At 34.7% G+C, this 14,552-nt stretch overlaps 2 protein-coding genes across 2 annotated transcripts in view; both read right to left on the bottom strand.

The window, feature by feature from the left end:
- Positions 1–241: 241 nt before the first annotated feature.
- Positions 242–1,973, bottom strand: LOC115977849 (leucine-rich repeat receptor-like serine/threonine-protein kinase BAM1). The gene has a single exon (XM_031099873.1). It carries the CDS (start codon positions 1,783–1,785, stop codon positions 505–507), a length of 1,281 nt encoding a protein of 426 aa, XP_030955733.1. The 5' UTR covers positions 1,786–1,973; the 3' UTR covers positions 242–504.
- Positions 1,974–5,236: 3,263 nt separating this feature from the next.
- LOC115959194 (microspherule protein 1-like) overlaps positions 5,237–14,552 on the bottom strand; it is an 11,846-nt gene continuing 2,530 nt past the window's right edge. Inside the window, exons 2-5 of the mRNA XM_031077513.1 lie at positions 14,359–14,507; positions 13,666–13,752; positions 7,329–7,457; positions 5,237–5,621 (exon numbers count right to left, since the gene is read on the bottom strand). Coding sequence (XP_030933373.1) covers positions 5,535–5,621; positions 7,329–7,457; positions 13,666–13,752; positions 14,359–14,507 — 452 coding nt within the window. The 3' untranslated portion in view covers positions 5,237–5,534. The remainder of the gene's footprint in view (positions 5,622–7,328; positions 7,458–13,665; positions 13,753–14,358; positions 14,508–14,552) is intronic.

Genomic DNA, 14,552 nt, shown 5'->3' with positions numbered 1-14,552 from the left:
GCGGAGTTAGCAATAATACAAATGGATGAAATTGTCCATATCTGTAAAGAGAAATTGCATCTTGATTTTGTGAGTTCTAGTGAAGATATCAACTATTATTAGTCTACCTACATGCCGGCTTAAGAAGATGCTTGCTGGGTATGCTTGACTCATTCCACAGATCTCGATATCGATCACTCGATAGCAACTTGAATGTCACTATATTCAAAGTTTCAAACCCATATTTCAAATATTGAAAGAAGAAAAGTAATACATCCACCTATTGCTACCTTTACAACCCTTAAAACTTGAGTAACGTCAAAAGTCACAAAAAAAATTTCATAATATGTTTTACACTTTGTTATACTAAATTAAGATTGTTGCATTATCACATTTAGTAGTGATAATATTTTTGTGCAACAATCATAACATATCATACAAAATATATATATATATATATATATATATAGTGACAAAGAAAGTGTACAATGTTAAACAATTGAAGATACATTGTACATGTCAATCTCAAGGAATCACAGACCCAAAATTCTTACAATCCACTAAAGACTTCTGATCCCCACCTTGACAGAAGAAAAACTTTTCAGGGCACATGTACAAACAGTTATCCACAAGGCTCACATTAGCCAAACCCGGTTTCAAACCCATCAAAGCATCTGGTATCAACCCGAACAAGTAATTCCCACCAAGCAACAGTCTCTGAAGCGACGCCGTTGTTCCAGCTCCTGCAGGAACAGCAGCTTTCATAGCATACGCCATTGGTATCATCCCTGTAAACTTGTTGTGCTCCAAAGACAAAGCCGACAGCTTTGGCATTAATCCAATAAACACTGGCAACAATCCTCTAAGCTCGTTATAGCTCAGATCAATGGCTATCAATCTGCTATTAACATAGTTACTAGGCACTTCCATAGATGTGAAATTGTTGTGAGAGAGTGTGAGTTGTTGAAGTGAAAGATGGTCGAAAAGAACTGAAATCACAGGCCCACTGAGCTCGTTATGGCTCAAATCGAGTACTTGTAAATAACCCAAATTGGCTAAACTTTCTGGGAGGTTTCCTTGTAAGTTATTGTTTCGAACAGAGACCTCGACAAGGGACTTTGGCAATGTTAATGGAACTTCACCAGAGAGCTCATTATCGCTGGCATCGAAGAAATAGAGGTTTCTGAGAGAACCCAGATTGGGAATCTTGCCACTGAGGTTGTTTCTTTGGACTTCGAGTCTTTTCAGGTTAACCAGTTTGTTTAAGGTTAAAGGGATGGGACCGTTTAGTTCGTTGTTGTCGAGGTAGAGCTCTTGGAGCTGAGAGAGTGAGCTGAGCGAGTCGGGGATTGGACCAGAGAGCGAGTTTCTGGAGAGGCTGAGTCGGCGGAGGCGAGTCAAGTTGGACAGTGAGTCTGGGATTGAGCTCGAGAACGAGTTGTCTGAAATTTCGAGGGTTTGTAAGTAAGGGAGGGACCACGTAGTGGAAGCGAGTGAACCTGAGTAACCCGCCGGATCGAGAGTGATCTCGGTGACTCGGAATGAGCCGGAGACAACTCGGTCGCATCTGAAACCGCACGTGAAGTGGTTACTGAAGACGTGGTCACATGGGTCCAACGAAAAGTCCCATGAACTTAGACAAGAACCAGGTACGATGGACTTTGGGTTGAGACCATTTTTCAGATCTTTGAGAACCTTAATATCTGCTGGGTCGGTTGTTGAATCTACAAGGAAGAAACGTTGGGAAAATGCTAACATTAGAAGCAATAATGAGAGATCAAAGAAAGCACCATTGTACATGGCCATAGCTTTTCTGAGCTTTGAAGGTGATGGTAGATCTGAGTGTTGAAGAAGAGAGAAAGAGGAGTACAAAGGAAGAGAGATTGAGATTGAGATTGAGATTGGTTGTATTTGTACGGTGAGGTTGATAGATTTTTCAGGATATAATCGAAGTTATGAGAGAAGGGACCCACATGAACATGATGTGACATGAGATCATTGAGAATCTGAGATGCCATGAGATTTGATATAAGATGTTGGGTTGCTTAAATGTATGACTGAACCTCACGTGCGCTTGGGACTTGATCCAAGTGTAGTGACGAAGGGTGAGTGATTTTGGCAGAAATTTTTTATGTTAAATTTTTTTTTTTGGTAAAGACAATATTGTATTTTTGAAATAATATAAAAAGGGTAACATTTTTAAAGACACTGCTTCGATTCATATTTTCAAGATTTAAAAATTGTGAGCTTGAATTTGAACTTATGATTTTAGGATGACATATGAAAGGAAAATTTGAAATCACTTATGATTTCAATGTAAAATATAGAATTCACGACTTTAAGTTAACATATATGGTAGATTTGAATTTGTAATCATACTTGATTTTAGCATTTCTATTTATCACATCATAATTATTTCGTTCATAAGAGTAGAAATTTTAACACAAATTTAAAAGATTAAAAGTTAAATGGAAACCATTTAAAATATAAAACCAAAGTTGAAGACCAAATTTATAATTAAAACTATAACTTTATTACAGTTCAAACTCGCAAGAAGTACTAAAATTGAAACCAAAATTTACAATTTAGCAACAACAAAAAAAAAAAAAAAAACAATATTTACAAAAAAATTGTTTGGTTTCTATATCTTCATTTCCTTTCACATCCAATGACTATGTAGGTGCATTTAGGTTGATGATTTTTTCTTATATTATCAATGGATATTTTTATTTCTTTTGATTAACGTAAAAATTCCAAGTGTTCACACACACATATATATATATATATATATACACATATTTTGAGAAATTGTTCAAACATATGTTAGTTCATTTTTATAGATCATGGATGATCAATTTCAAATCAATGACGGAACTAACAAGAGACTAATGGGACCATCCCCAAATTTTAAAATTTATTATAATATTTTAAAGATCTAAAGCTAAAATAACTAAATTTGGTTCCCTCAAAAGTTAAATATTGGTCTTAAAATCCCAACAAAACAATTCGCCATCTAACTCATTCTTGAGTCTGCAATTTTGCATTGCAAGATCGGATGGGAGAATTGCTATTGCTCTCCAATACCTTCACTTCCAGTTCCATCATGAGAGGAATGGCATATAAGACCAGAATTTAACAATTTGAATTTTCTTAGGGCTGTGGACACATCAAATTTGGTCCAGATCATACAAAATCTGAATTGAGAGTTTGCCTTGGTCCTTGGTATAACATAATATGAGAACCTTTATCCATCGGATTCTTATAGAATTTATTCTTAATGTTATAAGAATATACCAAAATATCTGCATTTAATTCTAACTCATTAATCAAATAGCTTGTGTACAGAACTTCATATTCGGCCATTTAGAACTTTGGAGAACAGCCTCCTAATGTTATCTTTTTAGTCTCCTAATGTTATCTTTTTAGTTGATGTGGTTAAGAGTCTTATAGTTCAACTGACATTTCCTAATATTTTTTTTACTGAGAGATCTAGAATTTAAATCTCCACTCCCAATTGTTGTAACCATTAAATTACTTTTTTTGAAAAAAAATATAACCTAAAATACACTTTTGGTTCCTACATTTTGAGTCAATTCTCATTTTGGTCCTTAAATTGATTTTGCTACTAATGTAACCCCTAAAAAAAGAAAATCAATTCTATTTTGGTTCTTGCCGTCAACCCACTAATGGAAAACTCTTATGTGGCAGACAGAGTGCCATGTTTGCTGATATGGCGCTGACGTGGCCATTAAAATATTATTAAAAAAATATTTGGCTTTTTTAAAATTCCATGTCAGATTTAAATTAATAAAAAATTAATTTTAAAAAAGATATGTCAGAAAAAATAATAATTAAATAAACATTAATCTAATTAATTTTTTTTTTTACTTTTCATTTTTTTTCCCATAAGAACATACATCCACAAGTCCAGAAAAGTTCAAAACCAGAAAAATTCACATCTGGGTGGACTTTGGAATCCTTTGATCTTAATTAATTATTTCTTAATCTAAATCAAGAACACATAAGTAAGAAGAGAAAAAAAAAATCAAAAACACTAGTACTAAAACATTCATAGATTCAAACACACACAGACAACTGCAGTCTCAAACTCAAACACACACACACACCGATATTAAAATCTGAGCTTGAGATGATAGCAAAAACCCAGATTGAGTAGGAAAAAAAAAATGACAACAAACTTTGCAACCGAAATCACAATGTTATTAAAACTCTCCATCTCTCTATTAACATAAACCCAAAAAGTGAACACATAGCAAAAATCTAGATAATGAACACAAATTTGAAACCCAGAACCCAGCCACTGACAGCCATGTCGTGACAACAACCGAATCAATACAAGCCGTCATTCACCAACACCTCCCTATCTAATTCTCTCGTTTCCATGACTCACCTAGCTACCAACAATTGATCTGTGTTTCATAACACCCTCCAACAACCAATCGCAGCTCACAAATCCAAACCAATCCACAACCACAACTGATCTGGGGTTTCACAACAACACACAACACCCACCAACAACTAATACATAACCCACAAATCCAACTAACCCACCATCCAAACCGATCCTGCTACCTTCACTCAACCATAAAAGCTCCATGGTCAAGCTTGAGAACCCGATTTAGACCAAGCCCCATTCCAGAGCACTCAATCAACTGGGAGAGAGAAAGATCAAAGAGAGGGAGAGCAAGAATCAGCAAATACCTAGAGCTTAAAGTGGTTGTTCATGGAGGGGTCTGGGTGGAAGGAAGAGAGAGTCTGTGTGAAGAGAAAGGAAGAAGAAGAACATGTTTGGGGAAGAACTTGATATTCCGAAAATTCTCAAATGAAAAAAATGTTTTAAACATTTAATAAATGAAACTCTTACTGCATCAAGAAAACTAATTTAATTAGAATGAAAAGTTATAAAAAAAAAAATGAAAAGTAAAAAAAAAAAAATTAATTAGATTAATGTTTTTTTAATTTTTTTTTAATTTTCTGACTTGGCTTTTTTAAAAATTAATTTTTATTAATTTAAATCTGACGTGGCATTTAAAAATGCCAAATAATTTTTATAATAATATTTTAATGGCCACATCAATGCCACGTCAGCAAGCAGGGCGTTTCATCTACCACGTAAGAATTTTCTGTTAGTGGGTTGATGGTAGAGACCAAAATAAAATTGATTTTCTGTTTTTAGGGACTATAATAGTAGCAAAATCAAAATAAGGACCAAAATGAGAATCGGTCCAAAATGTAAAGACCAAAAAGTATATTTTCGCCAAAAATATATTGTGGATGAAGCAATAATTACCAATATACCCTATGATTTTTTGTTTTTGTTTGTTTTTGGGGGGTGTTACATACAGATTAAAAACATTTTGAAAGTGCTTTGTAACCTAAAAATAAAAACAAGACAGTTCACTTCACAGTAATTAGTTACATACAACAGACTTGATATAGCTTCCCCAAAGAACCCAGAAAGCGCGGCAAAAATGAGCACCTTCTGATGCGATTTTTGGTCACAGCACCTCAGCTACAATTCACATTAGGTGCTTCTACAATTGGTTGTTCTTGGTGATGTTATCCAAATACTGCTTCACACAAGTTTGGCTCGTCTCAAATACGAATGGCATTCCTCGTATCTGCATATTTAATTTTCATGACAAATCGTCTCAAATTTCAATATATAGTTCATTAATTTATTATCCAATGGCATTCCCGTTGTGGCCATATGAAAATGTAATGAAATCTTATAGGTAAGGCATAATTTGTACTAGGATACCCCTACAATAATAGATCCAGTGATTTAAACACAACAGCACTATAAAAATAGAAGATTAGCCACAGGCTGCTAGAGAACATTGTCTGCTGTTATGGGTCTAAATTTTGTACCCAAAATATAGGCATTGCGAAAATTTCTTCATGATATCATACGAACCTAATGGGCCAGATGATGAGAACAGAGTATATGTGGAAATAAGTGCAAGAAACTAAGAATATTAGAGTCACAATCCCAAATGTACCTACTACCCAATTAGGTGCGGGATTCTGAACAGAGAATTTTGATCATGTACAAGAAAGAATGTAGAGAGATGAATTGATAAACAAGATAGTCTTATTCAGCAAAAAAAAGAATTGATAAACAAGATAAAGGAGAGAGAGAGAGAGAGAGAGAAATATTAATGACGCCTAATAAAGGGTCAGGTTTTACAGAAGACTCAAGATCCTAAGCAGTAATTAAATAAAAATAGCAATTTTAGAATGTTACCCTAGGTAACAGATCAGAATTCGCCTAATTAAATGATGAAACAGAATCACCACCAAGACTGGGCGGTGCTAAACATGAAAGATACTAAACCCCGTTTGGGAGGAGAGAAAGGAGGAAGGGAAAGAAATGAAATGAAAAGAATTATGGACAAAATTTAACTACAAAATTAGTTATAGCCAAAGGCTACAACCTTAAACAATAAAATAAAAATTACTACATATTTTGAAATCTAACCGTTGAATTACATGTTCTTTACGTTCTGAATACACATATCAAATTTTGTGTCAATCAGATATTTTTTACTGAATGATCTATGAGCTTATATTTTATACATAATTTTAAACTACAAAAATTTGCAATTTAAACAATTTATTGATAACATAGCTATTGATTTTTAATTTTTTAGAAATTTTACAAGTATGGAAGATATAAGAAAAAAATAAATCCAATGGTGTGGATTTGTCAAAATTCACCTCCAATAAAAAAAATTAAGGCTGTAGCTTAAAGCAACAACTAATTTTGTGGCAAAACTTTGTCCAAGAATTATTTTGGTATATTTCTTCCATCCTCTTGTTTGGGGGTTGAAGTTGGAGGGAATGGAATGTGTAGGAGAGAACACTCATTCCTCAATTTTCCTTCAAAACCTCAAATTTTCATTCTTTCCAAAATTGGGAGGAATTAGAGGGAAGGAAAGAAAGTAAATTAATGAAATTTTCACTAAAACTCCCAAAATACCTCTACACATTTAACCTTTTAAAAAAAGGGTATTAAAATGATTCATTTTCATTCCTTCTAATGTTACTTCTAAAAAGGGTACTTGCATTCTAATCATTTCCATTCTTTTATTTTAAAATATCCAAATAAAATTACTTAATTCCATTTCATTACTTAAATAAAATCCATTTTTTCCCCTTTTTTTTATGATTTATTCATTTCATTTCATTCCATTCCTTTATAAACTTCCAAATGAAGGTAAGGCAAGCATTGCAAAGTTGGAGAGGCAAGGTTTTCCAAGAAATCCACAATAGAACTTATAATACCATTTTATTATATTCATGTTTAAGAAGCTATAGGAACATACCTCAATCAAACAGCTAGAAATAAGGCTTAGACTCTGACCAGGGCCTACTTCCTTGTTGTTCACTGAAATTGAACACTTGCCAAGATTTTTCAGACAGAACGATCCACGTTTGTCCATCTCTATAATAGCCTAACATACAAGGAAAAGAGGAAAGTTCTCACTTCAAAAGTTTAAGTCAAAGAAGAATAACTACCCTCTGGTGGGTTAGCAAAGAGGGTGTCAAGAGAATCTAAATGTGTCCTGGCTGAGATCAGTGGCATCCCTGATAAAGATAAAATGTTCATGTTTCTTAACTAAAACACACATACAGACACAAAAACACACAAAACAAATTAAACAAACAAGTAGACTTTAGTAAATAAAAAAGAAACCTGCTTTTATATATAAGAAAATCATGCAAATAACATAGACAAATCACAAATCATCAATATTTTACTTGGCAGAAGAAAATCTCTACCCTCAACGACAGGTGCTGTGGCCATTATGTGAACCATGGTACTTAATTTTACTGCTATTTTCTTTGGTCAAATGGCAATACTAGGCTACGAAAAGTGGTGCACTTCATATTATTCATATGACTAGAAATAGTTTATTCCTAAAAGTTTTAACATAATCCTATCCTCCTAATCCTCGAGAATCATGTCTTTTCCTGCTTTTTCTACCCCCATACTTTTTGACCTACTATTTTACTTTCTTCACCATCAGCTTAAAGCAAATTTACTCGTTTGGAGTAGCATATTCATTGGCCCTTGTTGCACATCTTACCCCCAAATGTTGCCACTTGAACCTTCTTAAGAATGCATTCAGTTCCTGTTTAGACTTTACAAAAGGATGGTGTTAAAACAATATAAAAGAAAAGTGATGCAGTAAGAGTGAAGACAATTTTATTTCAATTTAGTATTATTTAATTTTGGAGGTCAATTGTATTTTATTTTAGGTCTTTTTTTTTTTTTTTGATAAATTTATTTTAGGTCTTATTAGTTAATTAGATTATTAGTTTTTTATTTAATTTCCTATGGTCTATGGTATTTTTGTAACTCAAGAATTAGGCTTTCTTAAGTCAATTAGAATTTTTAGTTTAGCCCTAGTCGTCTAGATAAGCACTCTATTGTACTCCAATGAAGATGGTTAGACAGTTTGCTTGAATAATAAAAATTATTGTTGGAGTTTTTTAATTCCTAGGTTTTGTTTCTTTTTGTTTGGTGCTAATTCTGAGCAAGCCTAGGTTCTGATTTTTGGGTTATTTATATTTTATGTACTTTAATTTCCACGTTGCATAAGTTTTGTCTTTGTCATGCATCACTAGCATTGCTAATAAAATGGTATTATCAGCAAATAGAAGATGAGAAATTATCATACTGGAGTTAGATCCATCCCCAACCTTGAAGCCTAAAATGAAACCTCCTCCTCAGTTTTCAACATTCTACTCAACGGCTCCATAAGATAATTAGCAATGATAAAAGTGGATCTCCTTGCCGTAAATCCCCAGAGGTATTAAAGAAACCTAAGGGTGGGCTATTCACTAGCCCTAGAAGTGTACAATTAATACGCAAGAGTATATCCATAGTCTCCAATTATCAACAAGCCCATTCTACCTAGCAAATAAACTAAAACTTCCCAATTAAAATGATCATAAGCCTTTTCAATATCAAACTTGCAGATCATTCTTGGGACACAGGACATTGACTATCCAAACATTCATTTGCAATTAGTACAAAATCTAGAATCTACCTCCAGCCCACAAATGTGTTTAGGGACCCAGATACTAATTTATTCAGCAACAACTTTGCTAATATCTTACAAATGCTTCCAACCAAACTAATAGGCCTTAAATCTCTTATATTTATAGCATTAGCTTTCTTAGGGATTAATACAATAAAAGAGGCATCAAGAGATTTTTCAAACTTTCATAAAACTCCTTAAGCAAAGCCATCACATTCACATGGCATTCCACCACTTGCCAACAATGTTGAAAAAAGGTCACAGTAAAACCATTTGGTCCAGGGGCTTTATCTTTCCTCAATTCCTTTAGAGCTTGTACTACCTTATCCTTTTCAAATTCCGTTTCCATCAAACTGTTATCTTCCTCATCTATGGATGAAAACACCAGCCCATCCACACATGGTCTCTTCTTTGTTTCTTTGTAAAGGGAGCCATAGAAATTGATAATATTGCTAACCTCTTAAGTCCTCTTCATACACCATTCCATCCAACTCCAATGCCCAATATGATTAGATCACCTATGAGAATTCGCCAAACTGTGAAAAAAATCTGGTTTTGCTATCTCCTTCCTTTGGCCAAGAAATTTCTTCCAAGGTTGACAATTTCTCCACTTCAGATTTCAACTCCTCCCTTCAATTTCTCTCTTCCGAAGTCAGTCCATTTTGTCCCTCTTTCTCATCCATGCACAATATTTCATTAAGCAATCTCCTTTTATTCACACCCACGTCCCTAGACCTGCACTTCTTCCAAGTTTTCAAATCTTCTTTTAGAGTTTTAAATCTTCTGGCCAGCCAGTGACTAGGAAGCCCATGAAAGTCACATCGATTCCACTAAAACATTGTCAACAAATCATTCTACTTCTTCAACCATATATTTCAGATTTAAATACACATTCTCCCTGCAGTATACCTCCCACCACTACAAAATGGAACTATGATCAAAACTAGTTGTGGCATCAATCTTTGAGTAACATCCATTAAATGTTCTTCCACTCTGCAGATACTAAAGCACGATCTATTTGTGACACGGATGGTTAGCCACTGTTATTTGGCCACAAACCCCATTGAGAGGTAAATCTATAAGATTTAAATTCATAATGAAATCTGAACTCTCCAGTATTACGAACTAAGGGTTTGTTTGGTAGCAGAATTTAAATACAGTTTTCTGTTTTCAAACACAGAAAATTGGGACTAGTTTTGGGGTGAAAAATCATGCCAAACAAGATGGAGTTGTGTTTTAGTTTGAGAACACACATTTTGGAATATGGTACCAGCGTGTCTTATGTGGTTAGTATGGAAGGAACGCAATGCCCAAACTTTTGAGTACATTGAGAGACCTATTGATCTGTTGATGATTCGCTAGCTAGGAAATTATTTGAGTGGTCTCGTATTTGGAGTCTCACACATTGTATTTCCTTGTCTGATTTCATTATTTCTGTTAGATTTTCCTTTTGATTTGAATATATTTTTTCATTGCTGTGAGTTTACAATTGTAAACACATTGCACTTTTGCTATCAATAAAACTTTTATTACCTATCAAAAAAAACATACACACATTTTGTAAACAATTTTACAAAACACCTAGCAAACAAAAACTAAAATACAAAACATTTTTCACTTATCAAACAGGCCCTAAATCTATCACACCCTAACCTTTTGCTAGGGAATCTAATACATTAAAATCCACAGCTATGCACCAGGCAACCTCGCATCTCTACCTCACATCTCTCTGCTCCTCCCATAACATGTTGGGATCACTATCATTTGGGACAAAAACCCCACTGCAAGTCCATAAGAAGCCAGCTTCACTATTTTTTAGCAAACATAATGAAGAAAATACATGTAACAGAGAGTATGGCTTTGGATAGAATAGAATGAAGGAAAAGAATACAAGTGGCCAACCCCAAAAAGTTGGGACTAAGGCTTTATTGTTGTTGTAATAAAGAAAATCTATCTGATTTTGAATCAACTTTCTCCACAATCCTTCAATTCCACACCAGAATGGTACCACTAGCTGTATGAACTGCATTGATGAGTGATGAGCACCCAATCTACATACGGAATCCACCACAGGTTCCTAACTAATGATGCTGTTATTCATATCATCAATTTAGGTCTCCTGCAAGCATGCCACATCACACTTCCATTCCTTCAACATGTTCCTCACCATTGTCCATTTCTGTGGGTTGTTCAAACCCCTAACTTTCCAGGTAAGTAGGCATAATCTCATTATTGATGATATGTCAGTAGCCCTATCACTGACTCCCCCTCACCTACTATTTACTGATCTTCCATCATAATTCACTGCACATATCAAAATCTTAAGCTCCCTAGTACTCTGTGAGATGTAGGACAAATTACGGATTTGCCTACGTTTAGTTGTGGTGGGTTTAGCCGTTTAGGGTAAGGAAAAAGAAGAATTAGAGAGAAGTTAGGGCTGTTTAGGGGCTGTGTGAACAGTAACCTTAGAAAGAAAGGAGGAGAAAGAAACAACTAAGGCCAACGTGCCAATTGCTCAAAACACCCAATTTTATTAATCAACTCATTTTATTTACTTTGAATACATTGAGTACAATATACATAAAGACTCTTATTTGCACTAGTAGTAATAGGATTCCTATTAGTATTAGGACTGCTAATAAAACCTAATAAAAGCTAACTTGGACACAAAGTAAATAAACCTAAGATACTTAGAATACCATAGAAGCAGACAGCGCAATATAGACTTGTGGAGGGCTGTCCCACATTGTGTGTTATGGTGTCTTTGGCGGGAAAGGAACACTAGATGCTTTGAGGGAACGGAACGGTCAATTCTTGAGATTAAATCTCTCTTCCTCCACTCTTTGTTTGCTTGGTGTTCTGTTTTTTCTTGTTCTAATCTTTTTATTATGCTTGATCATTGTAATTTTCAATCTTGATGTAATCCTTTCCATATACACTCCCGGTGTACATGGGACTTTTGATTAATGATATTTCGTTATTCATAAAATATAAAAAAATTTATAAAAAAAAAAAAAAAAAAAAAAAAAAAAAAAAAAAAAAAGAATACCTTAAAAGATTCTAGACTCAACTAAATTACCAAAATGCCCTCAATTTGCAGGAATTGCGGAAATTACAGATTTGCCCCTCAATATAAAACTGACTATAACTAATAAAATAAAAACCCAACTTAAAAATTGTTTTAACCCTAAAAGACTCATAATTAGACCATTAAAAGGGCACGACTTTCACTTCAATTGGACTTCACACGAGGACCCAATAAAATAATTATTGAATAGACGGATTTGCAAAGTAATAGCATATTAATCTTCCATGACTCCATCACTGTGAGACTAAGTTTGCTGCATGTTTGTTACCAACCCCTGCTGATTTCCTCCTTGTCTTTCCTAATGGCAATCAGCAAGGGAACAGATGCCGTGACTGTAATGGGAAGACCCAGGTACTTACTAAAGCTCCTTACTTTTTTCTCAAAACCCACTCCGAAGCATCAATCTCCCCAACAACTAGGTTGATTTCCTCACTTGTATCTGGATCAATTCAATCAAGCGGTTCACAAACTATTGGGCTTAAATTATCCCTAATATCACTCTCACAGGAAGTCACCTCGTATCTCACTGGCAAAGGCTAAGTTGTATCCAATACTTTTATATCAATATCCAGTACATAGGTTGAACCACTCACAAACAAAATTTCCATCCTGAAAAGAAATCTAAGTTTGATGACAGACCCAACAATTCTATGGAACTCCAAGGAAGTGCAAACCCCCCTGGCAAGCTGTGTCTCGGCTCAGTCCTGTACCAAATCCAGTTATACAACAGGTGACCCAAGCCTCATGTCTCCAATGAGATAGCATGGTTACCCTGCCAAAACTCCTTTGCTAAAGTCGCATCAATGTCCCTTACTACAGTTGGCACTACCAAATGTCATGATATCGCCTCCTTAACTCCAACCACCTCCAACTGCTTTGTTCCCAATGAACACTTCCTTAACATTCAAGATTCCATCTGATCCATTCAAACCATCTTCTTATTCAACTCTACCATTTGTTTCGATCCGATTGCCCCTTAAAGGGTTAAGTCAGATTCTGCCTCAACTGTATCAATAGAGTTTTTGCCTTTTGGCTTGGAGCCTATTGGATTATCTCCCGCCCCATTCAATTGCATTTGAGTTGCCATATCAATATAAGAAGCATTACAAAATGGTAATGTAATTTGACCCAACAGGCCACAAGCTTTTTATTCTGGTTGGCCACAAAAGCCATGCAAGTACCCTCCTTATCTATCACTACCTGCAATGGTTTAGGCTTTGAAATAAGCCAGCCTAGGACACCTCACTGTCCTCAGATAAGGTGAGAAAGGTGGGATTTGAATCAGTTTATGCCAGCTTGCTGCATTTAACCTGGTCTAATATTTAGTGACATGTATGCTTTTGGCATTTATTTCCCTTTTATAAGTCTTACCTAGACAACTCTAGGAATAAACACAATATATAACCACAGAAACAGATCAAGAGCAGAAAATATGAGTAAAATCAGCACTTTGACAGTTAAGGAGAGAAAGATCAAAGCAAAAATGCCATTACTATAACTGAACAAAGTGACCACAGAAAAGCTCACCTGCCGTCGAGATATTTTATTAGCACGCCCTTCCCTTCCCAAGTCAATGTCGACAATGATGTCTTCAGTTGCTCTACCAAGTAAAACCTACAGAAACAAATGATGTAACATTGATAGCATTGTCACATGTATGCTTACCTAACAATGATTTGCACGATTTGCACCATGCATTTCCATTGGTTAGCCTGATTTATAACACATCAAGACCTACATCACTTTAGGAATTAAGTCCAAAAAACTCCTTACTTATTTATTTATATTGTAAGTTCACATTTAAGACAAACAAGAAAAATTTATCAGCTTGATTCTTTTCAAGATATATTTCATGTTTATCATCAGAAAATCCACACTGATTACTTAGGCAATATAGATGAGAGTTAAATCCCAACTCATAGTTCTTGCCACAAAATTCATTTGTCTGGACATGGTTTCTGGGTGCAGAACCCACTGCAGCAATAAAGCATATCATGCAGAATTATACCATTTTTTAACTGATAATGTTTTTAGATTTTCAAGGTAAAATTTTGATCAAAAAATTACTGTAATAGTATTTACAAAATTATGTGGTAAAATTTAGAAGATTTATTCAGAAATTGCTTCTTAAAAAGGAAACACCAGAAAGAGAGGTCTGCCAAAACAGAATATAAAGCCAACCCAGTATAGGTTGGGGAAGGATTTGTAGCATTGAAATACCTCAGGTTTTTTAATATAATGCTTTGAATGGCGACCATACAAAACGGCAAATGCTCCATGAGATGCAATGGCTCTTTGCATATAAGAATGAGCACCCTGCTCCAGCCGTATGATTGCCCTCTTAGTTTCCTCATTCTGATATCTTAAAACTATATATAGAGAACAAAATATAATCAAATGCTATATCATATTAT

Source organism: Quercus lobata, chromosome 2 (genome assembly GCF_001633185.2).
Source record: "Quercus lobata isolate SW786 chromosome 2, ValleyOak3.0 Primary Assembly, whole genome shotgun sequence".
NCBI classification, from domain to species: Eukaryota; Viridiplantae; Streptophyta; class Magnoliopsida; order Fagales; family Fagaceae; genus Quercus; species Quercus lobata.
The sequence above is the reverse complement of the archived record's forward strand: the minus strand, read 5'-3'. Positions and strand labels throughout refer to the sequence as shown.